General features: G+C 50.1%; 1 protein-coding gene across 7 annotated transcripts in view; it reads left to right on the forward strand.

Moving 5' to 3' along the window:
* Il16 (interleukin 16) overlaps positions 1-22,007 on the forward strand; it is an 81,906-nt gene extending 59,899 nt beyond the window's left edge. For 2 of the 7 annotated variants that reach the window (XM_057756088.1, XM_057756087.1), the window contains exons 10-19: positions 550-682; positions 3,879-3,966; positions 5,849-6,330; positions 10,647-10,791; positions 13,080-14,142; positions 15,019-15,187; positions 17,046-17,147; positions 19,106-19,364; positions 19,663-19,785; positions 21,302-22,006. In XM_057756088.1, the coding sequence (XP_057612071.1) occupies positions 550-682; positions 3,879-3,966; positions 5,849-6,330; positions 10,647-10,791; positions 13,080-14,142; positions 15,019-15,187; positions 17,046-17,147; positions 19,106-19,364; positions 19,663-19,785; positions 21,302-21,489 (2,752 nt within the window). In that variant the 3' untranslated portion in view covers positions 21,490-22,006. Of the gene's footprint in view, positions 1-549; positions 683-3,878; positions 3,967-5,848; positions 6,331-10,646; positions 10,792-13,079; positions 14,143-15,018; positions 15,188-17,045; positions 17,148-19,105; positions 19,365-19,662; positions 19,786-21,301 lie in introns of those variants that run through there. The other 5 variants (XM_057756086.1, XM_057756091.1, XM_057756089.1 and 2 more) reach the window with 3 other exon arrangements.
* Positions 22,008-22,640: the final 633 nt, after the last annotated feature.

Genomic DNA, 22,640 nt, shown 5'->3' on the forward strand with positions numbered 1-22,640 from the left:
CTCAGGGTCTTTGCAGGGTACTCATATAAATCACAGGAGTTGACAGTAACTAGTGCCCTATCTGGGAACTAAAGTAAGTCCTTGGCTGCTATCCTTGCTTCTCTTCACAAGGACCTCTGCTACAATGCACCTCTGTCATTTCCTTTATTTTTAGCACACCCTTCTCAGTCCTTCCTCCCAGCCACTCCACTTCTGAGGACACTGAGGCCCAGAGTGTAAGGAATTACACCCTGGCTAATCGGCTGGAGGGGTAAACTGCATCCTCAATCTTGATCAGGTGAATGGGAGAAGGCAAGGGAAAGAGACAGGTGAGCTTCTGTCTTCGCTGGACGGCTCTGGATGTGAAACACTGGCCACGCTATGGCCCACAGTGACAGGAGCAGATGGCTGCTTGTCCCATCCTGTTCCGAGTTTTGGTCAGGCAGTAAAGAAAGTCTACTTGTTGAGATGTCGTGAGCAGCCTTGAAGGAAGTAGGTTATTGAGAAGTGGCCCTCTTTCTGCTACAGTTACTTGTTTTATTTTGAGGTTCCTGTGGATGTTTTTCTCAGGTATGGTGATGAGATCGTGGAAATCAATGAGTCTCCAGTGCACTGCATGACCCTCAATGAAGTCTACAGAATCCTGAGCCACTGTGACCCTGGCCCCATTCCCATCATCGTGAGCCGACATCCAGACCCACAGGTAACATGCCTCCGGGCTTTCCTCTGCCCAGGCTCTCTCTCTCTCAGTATGAAAGTCAGGACAAGAGCTGGATGGAAACAGGGATGTCACTGGCTAGGGTTTGAACCCTACTCCCCCAAACTTGTCCAGACTATCTGTGGGAACACATCTCTGCAGCAGAGACCCCCCTGACAAACTCCTAGATGGCAGAAGCAATGGTTAGCCACTTAGGAAAACCTTGTAGCTAAGTTACAAGTTCAGGGTAGGAAGACAGAATTTCAGAATCCTATAGAGCAAATGGAAGAGCTCTATTTGTGTGTGTATCTGGTGGGCAGTCACAATGGGAATAGCTGGAGCTCAGCCATGAGGACTGAGAGACAAGCAAGCTGACAGTACAGAGTCCCAAATCAGCATGTGGCCTTAATAAAGAGACTGACACGGAAGAGGAGAGCTCAATAAAGCAGAGCCCGCTAGAGTTTAGGTGTTTCTAGACAGGGGCCGCAGAAAGTCATTCCTGCATGGGGGAGCACTAAGTTCAAAGGCAGAGTCCAAAGGGACCGGCCACAGCTGGAGAGTGGATGCCAGGTTTTGTGGACCAGGTGAGAGTGAGACCCGACGCTGGCTGGGATTGGGCCATGAGGTGTTGCCGCACGGCTGATGTTCTGTGCTCTTTTCTGGACCTGGTGAGGAGCTACAGGCCAGTGGCTTTAGATGTGACCGGTTCATAGTTGGTTGTTCCAACCTTTGGATAGAGCAGCGTGGGTGGAGAGTAGAAGGCCCTGGTCTACACAGAAGGCATGGAGAGAGACTACAGAAGAAGGAATTCGAAGCCATACTTGGGAAGATTCAGCAGTAGCTCCTAGCTCCTTAGCTTTGGGCTAAGGAGAACGTGACTAAGAGATTGGGATAGGAGTTGGGGGTGACATAAAGGGGCATAGATGTCTGTAGAATATCCAGATGGAAACACCCCATAGGCAGCTACCCTGAGGGCCAATGTTGCCATAATATCCAGGCTGGTCCTAGACTTGAGACCTGATGCCATGGTCGTAGATAGGTGAGAGCACCTCGGGGAACCTGGTGATAGACACTCACACTATTTATTGACTCTTTCCTCTGTGTGTGTCAGTCGTGTTTGCCAAGCTCCAGTTCACAAACGAGGAAAGCAAGACTTGAAAGGCCTATGAGCACAGCTTATGAGTCACAGAGACAGGCAGTGATGGGGATAGGTCCGTGGCTGGAAGGCCGCCCACACTGTTGTGCAACCATCACCAAACTTCGCCCTGAGAAACTGAACGCTCTCTATTAAACAGTTCCCTCCTCCTGGCCTTGACATTCACCATGTAGTTTGAGCTGACCTCAAACTTGAAGCAATCCTCCTGTTTCACACTCCCAAGTGCTGAGGTTGCAGGCATGAGCCACCACACCTGCTCTTATTTATTATTTATTCATCTATTTATTTAGTATTCTTTTGTGTGTATACCCAGATGTGGGTCATCTGCTATTTCTATTTTTAATTATTTAATTATTTAAGGACTCTCTATACTGTCCTCCATAGACACTGAACCACTTTACATTCCCATCAACAGTGCACAAGAGTTCCAGTTCTTCCATGGCCTTAGACTTGTTATTTTATTTTTATGTGGTGTGTGTGTGTGTGAGTGTGTGTACATGTATGTATTAGTGCAGTACCAGGAGAGGCTCAAAGAGGATTTTGGATGTCTTGCATCTGTTCAGTGGGTTTGGGAGTCAAACTCTGGTACTCTGAAAGAGCAGCAAGTGTTCTGAACCACAGAGGTCTTTCTCCAGCCCTAAGACTTGTTCTTTTCTGTTTGTTTATTTGAGTCACTCTCCTAATGGGTGTGAAGTGATGTTTCTCTGCAATTGAGATTTTTCACGTTTGTTGACCATTTGTATATCTTCTTGGTCAAGAAGAAGAAACGTCCACCCAAGTCTTTTGCTTAATTTTTAAATGAATTTTGGCTTTTGTTATTGTTCTTTATATTCTGGATTTTAACTTTTCACTAGATACCTGATTTACAAGTATTTTTTCCATTTTTAGAGTTGTTGTTTCAGTCTGTTGACTTAGAATGCATACTTTAAAAATTTGGTGTTAATTTTCCTATAGTTTATTTTAACTGTTTAAAACTTTGTGTATGCATATGTATCTGTGTGTGGGTATGTGTATATGTGTGCAGGTACCCTTAGAGACCAGAAGCACTGGGTTTCATGTAGACAGTTGTATGCTGCCCAGCATGGCTGTTGGCAACTGAACTCTGGTCCTCTACGAGAGCATATGTGCTCTTAGCTTCTGAGCCATCTCCCCAGCCTAGGAAATTTATTTGTTGATTTCCTCTTTTGTTTCTCATATTTAGATTACCAATAATTTATTTTGTAAAATACCCTCTTTCCACACTGTGAAGATTCTTACTGCTATAGTTTATAGAACAAGATATTGAGGCTTAGAAGGTTGAGCTGTGTCTAAGTATATTGCATCTAGACAATGGAGAAACTGGCATGGGATGTAAGTCTGCTTGATTTCTAGACTCACACTTTATCAATCAATCTATCATTTATCATCTCATTCATTCGTTCATTCATTCCTTTATTCCTTTTTTCTTTCCTTATTTGTTTATTTTTATGTGTATGGGTGTTTGCCTGCTTCTGTCTGTGTGCTACATTCATGCAGTATACAAGGAAGTCAGAAGAGGGTGTTGTATCCCTTAGGACGTACAAACAATTGTTAGCCACCATGTGAGTGCTGGGGGCCCAACCCCGGTCTTCTGGAAGAGCAGCCAGTGCTCTCAAGTGCTGAGCCAGCCCCTCACATCTACCTGTTACTGTGAGGGGACTAATGGCTTGTGAAGCATAGCACAGGCCCTAGAATGGTCATGGTGACGACTGTGACACTGAGGGTGACATCACTGCTAAGGGAATAGCTTCCAGAAGTAGACTACGGAATGGTGACTTTGCCAGAGTTTCACAGTAGTGAGGAAAAGGTTGGAGAACCAAGGGGATCAATGGACATTCCTTTATTGATGGACACGAAACACCTGGAGGACCCTGGGGGCGTGTTGATACCCAGGGCACTTCTGGAAGCTGAATTGGCCAGCTCTTTGCAGAGTGGAAAGTAGAAGCCCTGGGCATGGTAGGTACAGTCTTGGGAATCTGCTGCACCTGCCTTCTCTTCTTGCTTGAATTGATAGTGGATCTTTTCCAGGTTTCTGAGCAGCAACTCAAGGAAGCTGTGGCTCAGGCTGTGGAAGGAATCAAATTTGGAAAGGAGAGGCACCAGTGGAGCCTGGAAGGTGAGGGGCATGGTGGTGGAGGTTCCCTTAAAATATTTCTGCCTCCTCAGGAAGCTGGGGGTTTAGCTATTAACCCACCCTCTGCCTTAGCAGCATGAGAATAGTCACGGTGCGCACGCGTGGCATTAGACAACGATGGTTGAAAGACAGGGTAAAGTTTGGCTCTCATTTTTGCTTTGTGCACAAAGTACAAAGTTTGTATTGTTTTAAATGCGGCAGGTGCTCAGCAGTCATTCCCAACCCTTTCATCACCCGCCAGACTGCCTTGCCCGCATAATGCCCCATAGGCTTTGGGTTTGCGATTCCTAATCTGTTAGACATTTAAAAAATCCCTAATTAATCTTGACCTGCTGTATTATTCCACCCCATCCTCACATCTGATTTTTATGTACATGGTATTAGAATAAGGGAAACCCTGGAAGGTTCCTTACTAAAGACACATGATCAGTAAGTACATGAAGAAACTGGTCTCAGGGGGTCAGGAACCTGGCTCTCTGGGTGGTTCCTGTGTTTAGCCTTTGAGCATTCCCTGGTTGTCCCAGGGCATGCATGTGCCAGGCCATCCTGAAGAGTTAGCATTGATGCTGGCCAGGAGGCTGAAGTGTGTGGGAAACATTCAGAGGAAACGGCAAGACCACACTGTGTTTCCACTAGGGTCCTCCTTAGGGCTCCACTCACCCCAGATGTGAAGAAGCCCAGGGGGAGCGCCCCCATGCCCACGAGCTCACTGCTTTATGGTGGTAGGAGGTAGGGTGATTAGATGCAGGGCAATGTCAGCTTTCATGCCTTCCTCTGGTGTTTCTCAAAGATGTGCTATCCTACAACCGAGATAAAGCAGAAAGCTCCTCCTTAAAGGGTGTTTGGATCCAATTGCTGGCTTCAGTGCTTTCTTGTGGGAGCCTTTTTGGCTCTCCTAACTGCACCAAATGAACCCACAAACAACCAGGCCTTCATGGCTCCCAGTCCCTTCTGGAAAGGGGTACCTGTGATTATCTGCCACTAGAAAGGACAGCATCTTGGGATGTGTAGGTGCCACTGTACAGAAAACCACAGTGTGTGAGACGGAAAGTAAGAGAGAGGGGGCGGGGCTGTGGCTTCACCTCTTTTGTTGGAAGAAGATGGTACCCCATCAGGTATGGGGTTCAAAGCATGTCCACATGTTCTCTTCCTTCGCTAGTGAACTGCGAGACAAGCCGGGCAACGTTGGAATTGCAGCCCCTTTCACATACACACACACGCACGCACGCACACACACACGCACACACATACACACGGAAGTGGAGCGTTAGCCTCCTCCCAGGAAGGGGACACAGAGGCGGAGTGCACTGTTTAAGATGTCCTTTAGGTTAGCTGGGGGTCCACTCCTATGCAAGGGAGCGGAATAGAGAAATGGAGCTTAGTGGAATTGGAATCAGCTAACCCTGGGCCCCTATAGCCAGCATGATCCACTCAGCTTACCCCCAGTTGGCAGTGATGGCTAGCTTGGTCTAAGCCACCCTCACTTCCACCAGGCCCTGAGACTGGCCTGTTCTCACAGAGGTATGGTATCTCCCTGCAGCTGCAAAGCCCCAAAGCTCACAGCTAACAGCTAGCCACCAGTTTCTCCACAGCTGGGACACCGAACTCTTACACGGTGAGCCATGCTGAGTGGGCTGAACGGTGCATCTCTGTGTCTGTCACTTGCAGGCCCAGAAAGGCTGAATGATTTTCTCAACTAGAAACTAGAGAAAGCATGGGAATCCAAATCCAAGGCTGCCAAGCTCCGAGTCTGAGGTGGCCCAGCACTGAGCAGTGGGACGTACAGAGGGCTTGCTACCTGCAGCCCCAGGGGTGTCTGCTCTTCTGAGGCTCCGCTAAGGTGTTTCCTCATGCTCCCATGCAGGTGTCAAAAGGCTGGAGAGCAGCTGGCATGGGCGGCCCACCTTGGAGAAGGAACGCGAGAAGCACTCGGCACCTCCACATCGAAGGGCCCAGAAGATCATGGTCCGCTCCAGCAGCGACAGCAGCTACATGTCTGGGTCACCCGGGGGAAGTCCCTGCAGCGCAGGTGCGGAGCCACAGCCTTCTGAGAGAGAAGGCTGCACCCCCAGCCCCAGTCTGCCCCCAGGGCAGGAGCAAGAGCCCCATTCCGGGGTCCTATCCAGGCCTCAGCAGGAGAGCCCACCCCTTCCTGAGAGTCTGGAAAGAGACAGCCACCCGCCACTGAGACTGAAGAAATCTTTTGAGATTTTGGTGAGAAAGCCGACATCCTCCAAACCCAAGCCTCCACCCAGAAAATACTTTAAAAATGACAGCGAAACTCAGAAGAAACTGGAAGAGAAGGTCACAGACCCTTCTGGCCACACCTTGCCCACATGCAGCCAGGTAGGAGGGTGTGCGCGGTGGGACACGTGTCCCCTGCGTCTGAGCAGCTGCCCTTGAGCCTTAGAAATATCTTCAGGTTTCCTGTACTTTGGCGTAGAGAAACACTCTTAGGCCCACCCTGGAGAGACACGTGACTTCGCAGGACCAAAATGGAAGTCCTGGGCCTGCCAGCTGTTGGCAATAGCGTTCAGAGTTCTCTCAGCGTGGTGAAGCCGCAGCAGGGTCACTCCGTAATGGGGAGGCTGAGCCGGGGAATCTCAGATGCTCTGCTTACCCACAGCTGTCACCCAAATAACTAAAAGCGAGGGAGGACTAATTGCCTGTGGGAATGCAAGGCGATTGTGAGAAACTGGTTCCATTACTCGTTCTTAACTTTGCCTCCCATAGGTGGGGAGACTGGGGGAACCAGCCTCTCTTTAAGTCTAGGTGTCCTTAGCGCTACTTGGCGCTTCTTTGAGTGCCTCCCTCTACCGGCTGTTGTGAGAATTACATCCCCCTCAGTGTTTGGCCGTCCACCGTTCCCATCCATCCTCATCACCCTGCCAAGACCTTCTTCCCTCAGCCCCACTCCTCAGGGAAGGCAGGTGGACAGAGAAAGGAGCTGGCGAAACTTTTAACGAAGGGCACCATTCTAGATATGTTTATGCATACCGTCTCAGTTCGTCCTTGCAAGAGTCTGAAGGCGAGGGTCCCAGTTACCAGAAAAGGAACTTTGAAGTTCACATTGCTAGAGATAGCATGTAAAGTAAGGCCTCTGGGAATCCCCTAGAGGAAGCTAAATTGCAGGTTGACAAACTTGGGTGAGGTGATTGTGGGGAGGGACGCCTTGAGTTCCCTAGCTAAGGCACAGTGAAGGAAAGGAGGAGCCGTTACCAAACAGGAAGTGCAGACTTTCAGACAGCTGAAGGGCAGGGCTGGCTAGCAACCAGGGACGGGCTAGCCTGTGGATCTGCTTCCTTGACCCCCATGTCAGCAAATACGCCATTGCTTCTGAGTCTGAGAGGGCACATCAGAAGCAGGCAGGTGAGAAGGTAGACTTTTCGCCTTCTTCCTGCAGGAGAACAGGTGCGCCATGATGCCCTTGGGCTGCCTGACTGGGTGGGGCCCATGTAGGGCAGGGAGCCTTGCCAAGTTAGGCAGCCAGCAGAGGAAGCAGGTGTTTTACAGGGCTACAGGGACAATCAGGCAAGGAGCCAAGGTGTTAAATACAGTACAAAGACACATGTACATGAGTTCACACAGGTGCAGCACACATGCGCGTGCGCACACACACACACACACACACACAGACTCAGCATCCCACATCTTGAGCAATTTGCCCCACCCTGACTTTGGCTTCCTTCCCTGTCCTCCCCAGCAACATGGTTCCCACTAACACAAAGGCCATTCTGTGACTGCTTTTTTTCTTCTTCTTCTTCTTTTTTTCCGTCCTCTCTGCATTGTCTCCCAGGGCCAGCAGACCCTTCTGTAACATATTCATACAACCAGCAGAGTATTGTTGTGTTCGGAGAGTGAGCACAAAGACGGGATTCTATCCTGGCAGAAAACAGGAAGCAATTGAGTTTACGCACCGTGCTTAACATACCCTTGGCCACTCCTGGGCCTGTCTGAGTGGCTCTTGTTGCCTGTGGTTCTATGTTCAACCTGTCTTGCACCCTCTCCACTTTCTCCCTCTCTCTTTTCTCCTACATTCTTCTCTGATTCCTTTCTGCTGTCTTTTCTCTCTAGGGTCCTAAGACCCTTTGCAAGCAGACAGTACGACAGTCTAGGCATGTTTCCCATTTGACGTCACTGAAGGCAATCCAATGTCCTCTACCAAAATGGTCTTCAAGGTATTTTCCATGGGGCTGGAGAGATGGCTGCTCTTTTAAAAGATTCGAGCTCCACTCCCAGCACCTACTTGGTGCCTGTAATCATGGTGCCTGTAACTCTGGTTCTGGGAGGGGGTCTTATGCCCCCTTCTGGCATCTGTGAGCATTGCACTCACATTGTCTCATCATACATACATTGAAGAAAACTATTTTCTTCTCTACTGAGTCGTATCTCTCACCCTCTTGCTTTCTTTCCTCCCATCCCTCTCTTTCACCAAGTGCTGAGCCAGAAAACATTTGCCTGAGAAAATTTTGTTTAGAAGTCAAATTAATTTTAGCATTGATTTTAATGACCTCTTCCAAAGAGAATGTGACGTCAGAGGTATTGGAGGAGGCTGAGGAGTAGCTCATTGATAAAGGGCCTGAAGCGAAGCATAGGGGCCTGAGTGAAGTCCCAGAACCCCTGTCAAAAACAATAGCAGCAACTAAGCACAGGGAGGCAGATGCAGGCAGAGGCAGATCCCTGGTCCTTGCTGCCAGTCAGCCTAGTCTATTTGGGGCACTCCGGGCCAAAAGAGAGAGAGGAAGAGAACTGGAATGGTATAGTCTTTTGAAACCTCAAAGGCCACCCCCAATGGCACACCTCACCAGCAAGACCACACCTCCTAATCCTGCCCAAATAGACCACCAACTGGAGACCAAGCATTCAAATATATGAGCCTATGGGAACCATTCTCATTCCAACCACCACGGGCGTACATCAGGGTCTTTTTCAAGATGACTTCCTAGCATTGGCTATGCCTTTCTGTAAAAGCACTCAACAGTCACCTCACAGAGCCCCTAACAGGGTGCAGTGAGTTTTCCTGTGTGGTAAACATCTTGGAGAAGCCCAGATGTTTTTATTGGCTTACTGTTAAGTGCTAAGGGAACTAGCTCAGGAAAGCCTTTGGAGGCTCTGACCCTCAGTGTTTCAGAACACTCCCTTAAGTTTCCACCCTAGAGCTTGGGCTGGTCAATGACTATGGTCACTTTCCAACTGTTCCAGTTCTTTCTTTCCCAAAGAGTGTTTGAGGACAGCATAGACACTAAATCTGAGACCCTGGACATTTGGCGTGTCTTAGGTTAATCCTAAATGAGGCAAATGCTCCTGCTTCTGTCCTTCCTCTGGAAGAAGGCCTATAGGCTTGTCCCCTGGCCCATCGTGACCTAACTCCTCAATGAGCAGGACTTGGGAGCCGCCCCAGCACATAACGTTTCTCTTCCCTACAAGCGTGTTGCAAGCATCATTTAGATGGGCCTGTCATTGCCTTGTCTTCTATGGGGCACCATGCTTGGTTGCCTGGCAAAGTCTCAGTTTTGCTCCAGAACCATATGCAAAGCGTTTCTCTAACAAGTCTTCTGTGCTGCTGGGGTCCAGCTGCCCTCTGCTGCCCCTGGACCCTGACCCTCACTCAGGCTGTATGGTAACTCTACCTAAACTGTAGGTGGCTACTTGGTACCTGGTCCAGTTCCTCACAGGCTGTTTTAAGAAGGATCCAGAGGCAGCAGCCATCTCCACGGAGGAAAAAAATCTGCAATAGATCGGTGGTGTCACTCCATGTGCTTCAGAGGGGAGCCAGAACACAGTGCTGACTAGATACTAATTACCCCTGGAATCTCCGTGTGGAGCTCAGTTGGTAGGGTGCTTTCCTCATAGACAAGAAGCCTGGATTTGACCTCTAACACCAGCTGAGCCAGTGTGATGGCGTACGCTTGGAATCCATGTGCTTGGGACATGGAAGCGGGAGCACTGGGTTATCTCTGACTACACAGAGTGCTTGAGGCTAGCCTAGGACCCATAAGTCCTTGCCTCAAACAAAAGAAGACAAGACTAGGACTGACAAGCAGGCCCAGCGAGGAGAGGTGCTTGTCACCAAGCCCGATGACCTGAGTTCAATCCTCGGGGTCCATGTGATAGAAGGAGAGAAGGAATTCCCACACATTGTCCTCTGATCTTCCTGTGTGTGCCGTGAGCACAGTCAAGAATGTCATTTGAAAAACTTAAAGCCAATGAGGGAAGCATGTGACACGCTTCTCTTTTGAGCGGTCCTAGATTTTAACTTAGGCAGCGTTAGAGGGCAGTTTCTTTGGCCTCTGCGTGTACCTTCCCGGGTCAGGTAGTGGGCCAGCATGCTGTTGTAAGCAAAGCAGTGCCAGCATCTTTCTCCTCAACACCTCTTGTGCCCATCACAGACGGCCAGCAACTTCCAGTGTCTGCGACGCATGCCCATATTGAGCCCAGCAGGTTGTTGGAAGCCTAGGATCACCCGGAGCATCCAAGAGGGGTTAACTGTGCAGCAACAGCCCAGTGTGGGGGAAAGCAACCCTTCCCCACCGCCGCTGCTGCGAATGTCCCTCTAGAGGTGTCTCAGTACTCACTTTCAAGTCCTCATCAAAGAGTGCCTTGCCTTCTCACAGCTGGAGGCTACCGTTTTGACACGGTCTGGCTTCCTGTTTACACCACAGGAAACCAGAGAGCTGCTGCCTCCGCTGCCACAGGAAGACCCGGCAGGGAGAAGCCCCTGCACGGCTGCCTGCTGCCCAGGACCTGCAGTCAGCACACAGCCTTCGTCCTCTACAGAGGGGGAGCCAAGGAGGAGTGCCAGTCCAGGTGAGCCCCCGTGGGGGTCTTCTGGAAGGAAGGTCTTCCTGGAGAAAGTGCTAGGGATTAAGCAGGAACCTAGAGTTTGGGCTGAGGTCAGGGCCTTGCATGGACACAGTGGACACCACCAGTGACTAGGGTTGGTGGACAGTGAGGCTTCCGGGGTGCTGGGGCAGGAGGACAGGGGCAATGCCCTTCTGAGTGATAAGCTTCCTGGCTGAAGCAGTGATTCCAGGGAGGTGGTGGTACAGATGCTGGCCACTCTGGAAGGGTCTACAGGGAAAGATGGCCAAAGATTATAGCTCACGCAGCAACCCTGAGCAACTGCATTACCCGGGTGTCGGCAGGACAGTGTTCATCATCCATTATGCTTGAACCTGAGCCTGCAGCATGGGAAAAGCGTGAGCAGTGCTTGCGGATGGTCACCACATCCGGGAGGTGGGTAGCGGCGGTAGGTTCAAGTGGTGCACCTCCAAACAATGCCATAGCCTGAGTACTTACTGGCTTACTAGAAAGAGCAGAGGATCCTGGGTTTACCCTTCCTTAACAGTGATCCTGGGCAGTCTACTTTGCTTTTGTGGGCTCGTTCACTGGTCAGCAAGTATTAAAGACCACACAGAATCCAGGTATGTGACTCACTGCGGCTAGGGGGTGTGTGAGGCTGTGTTTGGGGCCAGGCATGAGGGAGGAAGGGATGCTCCAGACAGCTTCCTGCCCTGAGGAGCTCCCAGTGTGGCAGAGGGGTGAACAGGGAGGCTACAAACGATACACCTTAAGCACACAGAGGCCTCTGGAGAGCAAAGGACAATATAAGTGGAATGATATAGACATCTCACCCAGAGAGGTGCCCCACCGAGGGAGACTCCATTCCCCACCCTCCCTTCCCTTGGTCATCCTAATTGAGGACACACCCTCATCTGCAGAGGGCTTGCCTGTAGAACTTTGGACTCTTAATCCTTACCATATCAGTTCCTTATAGCTGAGCAATCTGTAAATGCAGAAACAGTCTAAGGACAAGACCACCTTGCTGAAGTCCCAGAGTCACTAGTACCCACCTAGATCTTCACAATCATGCATGGCTCTTCTTCGGTGTCATCAGGGTTCATTGCTCTGCTTCCCTTGAGGCACTGTGGTAAGAGACGGGAGGGAGCAGTGTTCCTCAAACAAGGGCTCATTCTTACATGAAGGCTCTCCCTGAGACATGCGGCCCAAGCGGCCTAGTCTTCAGCAGACAAGGCTGAGGCATGGGAAACACAGAGGACTGACAGTGACACCCCTCCTGAACGTCACTTGGCCAATCACCCCTATTTATAGGGAAGGGAGTTGAGTGCAGGGTCTCCCCTGCCCATGCAGGTAGATGTCATTTTAATGTTTGTCATCTTATTCTGAGGAAGCTTTTGCCATGTTGCCCCTTGGACAGAGCAGCCTGAGAACATCCTGGTCATAAAGCAGGTGACACAGTGGGACACCTTGTCGGACTTACCACATCCCAAATGCCCAGACCACAGCCAGATAGATCAACTCAGAACTGAGGGATGGACCTTTCGGATTCCAATGTAGAGCCCAAATTAAAAAATCAGTGACACATAGCTTTTTTTTCCCTCTCAACCTGGAAGAGTTTAATCAGTTCTTTTGATTGAGAATAACTCATTTTCCAAGCAAGCTGGTCCGTGACCTGAGTGTGGGCAGAGCCTCTCACTCCCGCGACTTCACGGCCTTAGGAGCAGGTGGGTGCAAAGGTGTGATATGTGGCTTTGACACGAGTGAACCCCAGTAAGTTGTGCACACCCCACCAGCGGGCACAGTCATCCCTCCTGCTCTTGAGTGACATGGACAGTTCAGGTCAAATATGGTGACCCACAGGAGGCTTGTGGAGTGAACTAAAAAGCAAAAGAATTGCTTTCATTTCCCATTTCTCGTAAGTGATCTGGGTGACCACAGTGGAGAGGACCTCTGAGCAGGCAGTGAGGTGGCAGGGGTTCTGGCCTGCTGGTCTGACCCTGACCACCCTGATCCCTCATCCATCTTGACTGCTAGAGTCCCCTCTCATCAAAGGACAGAGCAGGTACTTCCCAAGAACACGTTCAGTTCTAGGATGCTAAGATGGTAGAAGGGTCTCTCCTTTGGCTCTTCAGTTCTGCCTGTTGGCACCCCACTTAGGTGACAACCCTTGACCCTGGCCCCTAGCATGCCCACTGTTCTCTGCCCCAGGGCTCTTCAGCATCGTAACTTGAATTTACAGAAAAAATCCCCAATGAGGTGCCATGCTCAGGTCTGGCTTTGTTTCTGCCTGCCAGCATCACCAGGAAAACACCCGCTGCTGAAGAGGCAGGCGCGGATGGACTATAGCTTTGACACCAGCACCGAAGACCCTTGGGTTAGAATTTCTGACTGCATCAAAAACTTATTTAGCCCTATCATGAGTGAGAACCATAACCAAATGCCACTGCAGCCCACCACCAGCCTGGGTGAAGAGGACGGGACACAGGGTCACCCAGAGGGGGTCCTGTCAAAAATGGATACTGCCAATGGTGCCCCCCGAGTTCACAAGTCGGCGGATGGCTGTACTGTGAAGAAGGGGCCCCCGGTAGCCCCCAAGCCAGCCTGGTTTCGTCAGAGCTTAAAAGGTCTGAGGAATTGTGTTCCAGACTCCAGAAGACTTCCGGAAGTAGCCTCAGCCATTCAGCCAGCACCTGTTTCCAGGGAGTTATCGGGGCCACACTCACAGGCCTCCTCCATCAGGCAGAGAATCAGCTCCTTTGAAAACTTTGGCTCCTCACAACTGCCAGAGAGAGGAGTCCAGAGACTGAGCCTGCAGCCCGGCTCCGGGGAGACCACCAAACTTCCAGGAAAACAAGATGGAGGACGGGTTTCTGGTCTCCCGGGGCGAGGGTCTACAGTTTCTGCTAAGAACAGGCAGGTAGCAACAGAACCTATAGCCACAGGCTTCACTAACACCTCCGAGGTCAGGGACCCAGGTGTGTCTGAGTCCCCTCCCCCGGGCCAGAGACCCAGCCCCAAAGCTCTCTCCCCAGACCCTCTCCTGAGACTGCTGGCTGAGGATGCTCAAGGCCCGGGCATCAAGATGCCAAGTCAGCGGGCACGGAGCTTCCCCCTGACCAGGACCCAGTCCTGTGAGGCAAAGCTCCTGGACGAAAAGGCCAGTAAGCTCTATTCCATCAGTAGCCAGTTATCATCAGCCGTCATGAAGTCCCTGCTGTGCCTCCCATCTTCCGTCTCCTGTGGCCAGATCGCCTGCATCCCCAAGGAAAGGGCGTCTCCAAAGTCACCTTCCAATAACAACACAGCTCCAGAAGGTCCTGGTGAAGTCGTCGCCTCGGACACAGGGTTCTCCCTCAAGTGAGTGTCTGTGTCCTGCTTGCTCTCCACTGTCCCCATTCTTCTAGTTATATTATATGGCAATTATATATATATTATATATTAACGTTTCTCAGTTACGCTAGTTAAAAAATCTTTTCACCTCCTCATGTGTATGTGTACACATGTGCATTGTAGCTCTGTCCTCCATGTTAAGGAGTTGTTTACACAACCTCTGACCTGACTTGGACGGGAAGTGGGGACCATGACCTGGTAAACTGCCCACAAACATCCACAAGGTGGATGCGTATCTGAAAGGCCCGCTCTCAACTTATGGAGCACTGGGTGAGGCCGGGAGATGCTCTCCAATAAGAATCTGTTTTGCTTTTTAATGGTCCCAGGACCTAGGCAGGGAGTAAGGACATTTAGTCCTGTTTCCATTCTGGCCCTTACTCTATGAGTGGAGTCCTGCCCTATGCACCCAGCTTCTCTCTGGCTGGAATTAGGAGGTGGATGAGATCTGCATCACAGATGTGTGGCTTGGTCGGGGGATCTGAGGCCTTCTCCAGCAGGGCTGGGACGGGTCTAGCCCTCTTGGATCAGCTGTGATTTATTTATTTATTTATTTTTTTAATTTTCGAGACAGGGTTTCTCCGTAGCTTTGGAGCCTGTCCTGGAACTCGCTCTTGTAGACCAGGCTGGCCTCGAACTCACAGAGATCCACCTGCCTCTGCCTCCCGAGTGCTGGGATTAAAGGCGTGCGCCACCACCGCCCGGCAGCTGTGATTTATTTATTACTTATGCTGCTGGGGATGGATGTGTCGTCTCAAATAATAGAATTCCTGAAGCATCGAGTCCTTTGGGGATGGGGTAGTTCAAGAATCCCGCTTTTCCCACTGTGTTCTCTGTTTGTGAAAGCCTTTCAGAGCTGAGAGAATATTCAGAATGCCTCACCGAGCCAGGGGAAACTGAGGACAGGGACCACTGTTCTTCTCAGTCCGGCCAGTCAGTTATCTCCCTGCTGAGCTCAGAAGAACTGAAAAAACTCATTGAGGAAGTGAGAGTCCTAGACGAGGCGACACTGAAGGTAGGTTTCCTGTGTGCACATCTGCAGGGACACGGGAGCTGCACACTGCAGCTCCCCGTGGGCTGTCGGGGCCATCTCATCTGGGCCTGAGAGAGGAAGCAGCTAAAGAGGTTTACAGTCCTCAAGGCTTGTCATTGTGCGGGCATCAGATGGTCCAGTGAGAACAAAGGTTCATGATGTGTCTAAACTCAAGTCCAGTGCTATGTGAATATCAAGTCCAGGGCTGCTGGCCTGGCATGAGTGTCCAGAGAGAAGCTGCATGGCGTAGAACCGCCAGTGGTAACCAGCATAGGGGAGGTAGGCTCTCATCCTGAGGCTGCTTTCATTATTTCCATGGCGAACCTCAAGGTGAGCTCGAAAGGACCTCTGTGCTTCATCCGCATCTTTCAGAAAGCCCCATTTGCTCCGGAGTTGCTGAACTCAGCCGAAGGTGCGTAGAGAGGGGAGGACCCAGCCAGAGCCAGAGCCAGCAGTCAGAAGCGGGGCTAGTGAACCTCATTCTCTGGAAGCCCTCTGGGGTCCATACCCATTCCTGTACTGAGATGTGCAGATGGGGAGGGAGGACTCTCCTTTTCTATTGGAAAGCTGTGATTCTCCACAGCTGCCTTTCTGAAGCCAAGGGTGCAGTTAAGTTTGATGATTATAAGATGCCTCCGGGCTGTAGTTTCTCCTCTGTGGTTCTCATTAATCATTTGTAGCCTGCATGAGCCACACCAGTCCACAGAGCCTAATTCAATGCAAATAACATGCTGGAGGTAAAACTTCAAGGTCAGAGCCTAAGTGTTAGTAGAATACTTTTTTTTTTTTTTTGTAGCATGTCAGTCACCCATAGGATTAAAAAAAAAAGCCTGCAGATAATCCCTAAGATGCGGGTCAGTATCAGGGTCAATGGGGCTTTTACATTCAGGTTACTCTTCTGTCCCAGGAACTCCCCATTAAAAGATGGCAGAAGACCTACAAGTCAGGGACTCTGGTAGCCCATGACCAAGTGATGGCTTTGCCATGTTTTTATTTCCCAGTGCCCTGTACCAACTAGTGGCCCAAGAACCATGGCCTTGAAAATAAATTTTACTTCTTTTTTTAAAGTTCTCAGAGTTCAGATGTCATAAGACCTGAGATTTCTTACCGTTTTGTTTAAAGGGAATGAGTCAGTAGCCCTGGGTCTGCCTTCCTCTGAATTAGATGTGTTTGGCTCTCCCTGTGTGCCGGTCACTCAAGCCCGTCCATCTTGCCTACGTGTGTGACCTCTATGACTCTTGTGGGCACTGAAGCTCCAGGTTCCAGCTCTCAACTAGAATGGAATCTCCTGCTTTTGGGTAGGGCAATTAGGTTATCCTGGCTCCTGACCTTTAGTTTCTGTTTGTGGCCGTGTGTGTACACATTGGCACACCCATGTACAATGGAGCAAGGTGCCAGCTGGGCCCCTCACTGCTGCTATGCCTGTGGAAAAAGGAGGAGCCGGCAACCGTGAAACAGCACTGGCCCCCAGGAGTTTGACCCAAATCCCACCACCTGCCCTTGTCCCACAATGTCACGGTAAAGCAGCATCTTCCAGCCTGGACGGATCTCTAGCCGGCGTAGCCATGTGTAGCCCAGTCTGTGGGAGTTGGGTGTGAACGGGAGAGTAAGAGAGAGAGAGAGAGATAGAAAGCTGGGCCTGCTGTTTTACATACATTTGTTTCCCCTCCCAAGCTTCCTGTAATTCCTGTGTGATGAAACTGCAGCCTGAGGAGGTGGTAGTACTGGCCCAGCTGGTGTTTAATGAAACAAGTCAGCATGTTGCAAAAGCACGTGTTAAATTGTTCACGCGGCTGCCTGCGGTATGGCATTTGTGAATGTATATCATTTTCCTCCACAGCAATTAGACAGCATCCACGTCACCATCTTACACAAGGAAGAAGGCGCTGGCCTCGGGTTCAGCTTGGCAGGAGGGGCAGATCTAGAAAACAAGGTGATCACGGTGAGTGGCCTGCCTGGAAGGGGTCTTGTGACTGGTAAGGCATTTAAAAGGAAAGTCATTGGGACCTTTCTCAAGAGGCACAGTGTGGGCTCCTATCTGAGCCAGACTTAACTCTTTGACATTATATGCCTTTCCATGAAGAAAGGTCTCTGTGCACCCTAAATGGCCCCAGTACATTAAAACAAACACTAAATACACATAGAGCATTAAAAAGTATTGTGTCTGTGTGAGTTTATGTGCACACATGCACACACATGTATGCATGCACATGTTCTCCACCAGAACATATGAATGGAACATTTGCATGTCTTAAAGCCTAATACCTATATTCTTGAGATTATGTGGAGGATACTTTAAGAATGGAGACCAGAATCTGGAAATATCTCCATCAGTAAAGCACTTGCCTTGCAAGCATGGGAAGCTCAGCATGCTTCCCAGAACTCAGGTTAAAGGAAAGGTGGGAATGGAGGGACATTTATAGTCGCAGAGTTGAGGAAGCCAAGACAGACTCCCAGTTGGTCAGCCAGCCTAGCCTACTTGTCAAATTCCAAGCTCCTGAGAGACCCTGTCTTAGAACACAAAGGGAATGTTGCCTGAGGTGTGACAGCTGAGGTTGTCCTACGGCTTCCACATGTTTGTGCACACACACGCTGCCACAGACGCACACACATGTGCATACACGTGTGCGCACATATACACACATGGATTGGGGCCAACTTTGGTAAAATATCACATAATTTCCTTTGGAAATACAGCTTGTGGTGGTCACTAGGATTTGGAAAGGTACACTATATAACCACCGGGCATTTTTAAAGCTCCAGACTAGGACTGTAGACTTTTCCATACTACATAAAAAGGAGCCCACAGAAGGCATATGCTTGCAAAGGAAGGGGATGCTCTGCTTTAGTCTGCTTGTGGACATGGTTACTGTGCTATGCGCAGGCTACACACACCACGGTGTTCATCCAGCGTCTGCAGAGCTTGTCCTAGCCCCCTGTTCTGCAGGACCCAGAGTCTGGGATAGCATGGGGAAGGGCAGCAAATCTGTATCTTAGGCATCTTCTCTTGTGGCCCTGTAGTCGATTCTAGATTAGCTGATCTGACCAGCATGGGCTATTGCCCTCACCTGCAGCTTCAGGCCACCAGTTGCTGACTTGGCTATTCTCAGGCCTCTGACTTCCTGATCCAGGCTGTGTGGCATGGGATCTGGGACTCAAACTCAGGCCTCTAGGTGTGGTGGCAAGGACCTTTCCCCACTGCGGTGTCTTTCTTTCTGGCTGTAAGATAGGTTTCCCCCTCCCCCTGCATATCATGCAGAAAGAGGAAAAGGGATCAGCTGGAGAATGAGAATGTCCAGGCAGCCTAGGATAGTGCACCTCAAGAACTTCCTGTAGAAAATAGGACCTGAGTTCATTTCCAGAAGGGATACGCTCTCCTGAAAGGTGTTTCAGGAGTCACCATGTCATTGCATTGCTTACTCAGAGGACCAGGGTTGCTGGCATCTTTGAACAATGGACATTTTGGGAGATTTTGTTTAACCTCGTGTTCCCAAATTTCTTTGATCTTGGAAACCTGTTCTTTTAAATACCCCTAGTTAATAAGCCATGGGCTCAGTTTTGTCAGGAAACCATTCTGAGAAGTGTGAATCCAGGGTGGATAAGGCAGAAGATGTTCCCTAGGAGTGGATGGGGTTGGAGGATCAATCAAGGGCATTGTGTGGAGAGAGTGCTTGAAGACTCTCTGGCCATCGCTGTTGCTGACTTCTGCCTGACTAGGGAAGGAAAGGAAGGAATGCTGTCCCGCATCTATTGCTCTTCCCTGAGATATAGTCAATATGTGCTGTCTTCAACCTAAACTCCGCTGGGGATGGTTGTGTACCTGGCTTGGGGTCCCCTGCCAGCACAAATGGGGATCTGATTTGGGTGGTCTGTGGGTTCTAATTCCTTTGGCTTGCTTAGGTTCACAGAGTGTTTCCAAATGGCCTGGCCTCCCAGGAAGGCACGATTCAAAAAGGCTATGAGGTTCTTTCCATCAATGGCAAATCTCTCAAGGGGGCTACCCACAATGATGCCCTAGCTATCCTCCGCCAAGCTCGGGACCCAAGGCAAGCTGTGATTGTCACCAGGAGAGCAACCATGGAGGCCACTCATGACCTGAACTCCTCTACTGACTCAGCAGCATCAGCTTCAGCAGCCAGTGACATTTCTGTAGAATCTAGTAAGTGTTCCCAGTACGGTGGGATGGGGACTGGTGTGGGGAACGCCCCCTTGTGAGCCACACACTGACTGCCTTTGGCCATTTAGATCCATTGTTGGTGGCACCGTGCGGTAATGTGTGGTTCCCAACACACCACCCCAGCTTACCTGGTATGCCGCCGAGATGTGAGTCTGTGTTTCTGTGTGTGTGTGTGTGTGTGTGTGTGTCTGTGTCTGGCTAAACAGCTGGCATCAACCTGGGCAGCTGGGCCTGAAAGAAGAACAGACCACTGACCAAAACTATGTATTTTCCTCTGCAGTGGAAGCCACTGTCTGCACAGTGACACTGGAGAAGACCTCTGCAGGGCTGGGCTTCAGCCTGGAGGGAGGAAAGGGCTCCCTTCATGGAGACAAGCCTCTCACCATCAACAGGATTTTTAAAGGTGGGTCCCTTTTCCCCTACACCCTCTCCAGTTGTGGGCGTGCAGCAAGCACCCTAAACCCCAAACTCCTGAGACCCGTCTGGGCCACTGTAGATTCCCACGCTCCTTGAGTCATGTGTTGACCCCTATGCGTTCAGTTCTGCTTTTCTTACCTTGTGCCCTTGCTCAGCCACGCCCTTACTTCTCTTTTTGCTGGGCCCTCTCACGTGGCTAAGCCTTGGGCTTGTGTAATGAGTCTTTTTCTGTCCCGCCAGCCAGATCCCAAATAAAGTCACAGAAACTTACTATTCATTATAAAAGCTCAGCCTATAGCTTAGGCTTGTTCCTAACTAGCTCTTATAAGTTAAGCTAACCCATTTATATTAATCTACGTTCTATCATGTGATGTTACCTCTCTCCCATCTTGTACTTCCTATTTCCTCTTCATGTCTCCTGATATCCACCCTGCACCTCGATTATCTCCTCCTACTTCCTCTCTGTGCCTGGAAGTCCTGCCTATACTCCCTGCCTAGCTATTGGCTGCACAGCTTTTTATTACACCAATCACAGCAATACATTTTCATACCATGAACAAATATCCCACAACAGGCTCACAAAGTTAGCTTTACTCTAGTCCTGAATTCTCTGATTCTTCCCATTTGATGTCTTCTTCATTATGAACTGAGCTGCCAGACAGTCTGACATGTTGGTCAGCTGGATATGGATTTTCCCCGAGAAAAGCATGAACATCTTGTAGCTACCATACAGCTACATACTATCCGCAACTCCTTCCACTTCTTAGGTGGAAGCCTTGGGCAGGGGAGCAAGGGATGTGGAGAAACATTGGTCAGAAGCCAGGCTCTGGGTGTGGTCTCAGCCCTGCTCCTCTGCAGGTGACCATTCTTTGCCAGTCTAGAGGTTCCTGATCCACAAGAAGAGGTAAAAAGTAAGGGTGTGTGTCTGGGAGCTTTTAGAACTGGGGTCCAAAGGGCATCGCGTCCCTCCTATCTGTCCTTATGAGCCTTTACAGCTAGCTGATCTTACATTCTGCAGCATTTGTGGAAACCCAGTGGGTGGACTGAGTCATGCGTGATAACTAACTCAAGTTTCCATGTTAGCTACAGCTCTGAGAAAATGTTTTTAGCTCTTGAGGGAGTCAAAGCTAAGAGACCTGGGTTCTAATGTTAATTCTGCAAGTGCAGTAGTGGCAGGGCCTTGACAAGTCACTTCACTATTCTGGGCCCATGTGCACACTTGGGAATGAGTCTTCAGCCACGGGCAGGGGTTACCGGTACCATGGGATGTGGATGCCAGAGTCTGGAGGTCAGAGTTCAAACCTCAATTGGAAACGGCTGTGTCTGGTATCCGAGCTCTGAGCTGCCATGCTGTGAAATGCCTCACTTTAGAACCACTGGCAGTCTCCCAGAGGTCGGTGTGTGATCCACTTCTGCACGGACCCGGTTCCTCAGAAAGTGCCTTTTATTCCTCCTGTTTCCCGTGAAGCTCAGGATCACCCGTCATCTTCTCCTTTTTATAGGGACAGAACAGAGTGAGACAGTCCAGCCAGGAGACGAAATCTTGCAACTCGCCGGCACTGCCGTGCAAGGTCTTTCTCGGTTTGAAGCCTGGAATGTCATCAAGGCATTACCGGACGGGCCTGTCACTGTGATCATCAGAAGGAAAGGCCTCCAGTGTAAGCAGATGACAGCTTCTGGGGACTCCTAGACAGGGTGCCAATGCCAAGACAAAGCAGGAGCGCGAGGCTCCCATCACTGCCGAATCTCAGGGTCTCTGCTGCCTGCCTCACCCAGGCTGGGGAAAGCCCAGGTGTGCTTCCGGTAGCTGCTGCTCAGGTTTGGACCTTCTGGGACACCGTCCATTGAGGGGGTCACACAGAGGTGATTGATACAAACTGTAGACTGTACATAGACAGCTTAGTGACAATACTGTGGTGCCATAATAAAATGGATGTATTGCAGTTTGCTATGAAACCCATGTCCTGATTTGAACATCACCCAGGTGCTTTGAAAGCCACCCCACGACGGCAAGTTTTCTCTTATGAATCTGCAGAACAGGCAGGACTTGGAGGAGAGTTCCTTTTGGCCCCACTTAGGATCATCTAGATGAAGAGGGGCTGGGCTGGGGCCCTAGGAAGGAAGGGTTACTGCTGGTGCCTCTGGCTGCTGGCGCTGAGAAATCTGTTCATGGCCTGGGCTTCTGTACCATGATGTTGGGCTACCTGATGCACACACCAGAGCCAGGCAGGAGCTGCATCTTTTTAAATGGTCTGCCTTTGAAGTCGCATGGCATTGCTTGCACTGAGAGTAGGCGCAGACCTGCCTGGGCTCAGGGAAATGGGGGGAATGTTGTCAGGAGCATTTTTTGTAAGATGCAGCCTGTCACGAAGAACACTTTCAAACACTTAAAAAAAAAACCTGTTTTTTGCTTGGGCTGAGAAGTGATCCTAGAAAGAGTGGGACCAGGGGATAGAAGAGTACAGCATGAGTTAAGGTGTGAACAGGTGTGTTCACAGGATGAACTAGCATGGCTATGAGTGTAAAATGAAAATTACTCCCGATGTCCCATCTGTCATGGCAGGCACTCTGCTTGACGTTGAGTGACAGCCACTTCACCGATGGTGGGTCCTGTGCCAGGGTATTGGAAGGTACTGAGCCTCAGGACAATGAGTGACTTGTCTGGCTGGGACGTGGTGGGGCAGAGATTATCATTCCTTCTGTGACCTGGTAGACATGAGCAGGCTCAGGAGCTTTAAAACACAGCACACCAGGGAAAATGAGTCTCCCAGCCTGTTTGTATCATGTGCATGGACAGTAGAATATCTTTCATCATTGGTGAATCTCTGATAGCCACGCTCA

Source organism: Chionomys nivalis, chromosome 23, assembly GCF_950005125.1.
Source record: "Chionomys nivalis chromosome 23, mChiNiv1.1, whole genome shotgun sequence".
In the NCBI taxonomy this organism is placed as follows: Eukaryota; Metazoa; Chordata; class Mammalia; order Rodentia; family Cricetidae; genus Chionomys; species Chionomys nivalis.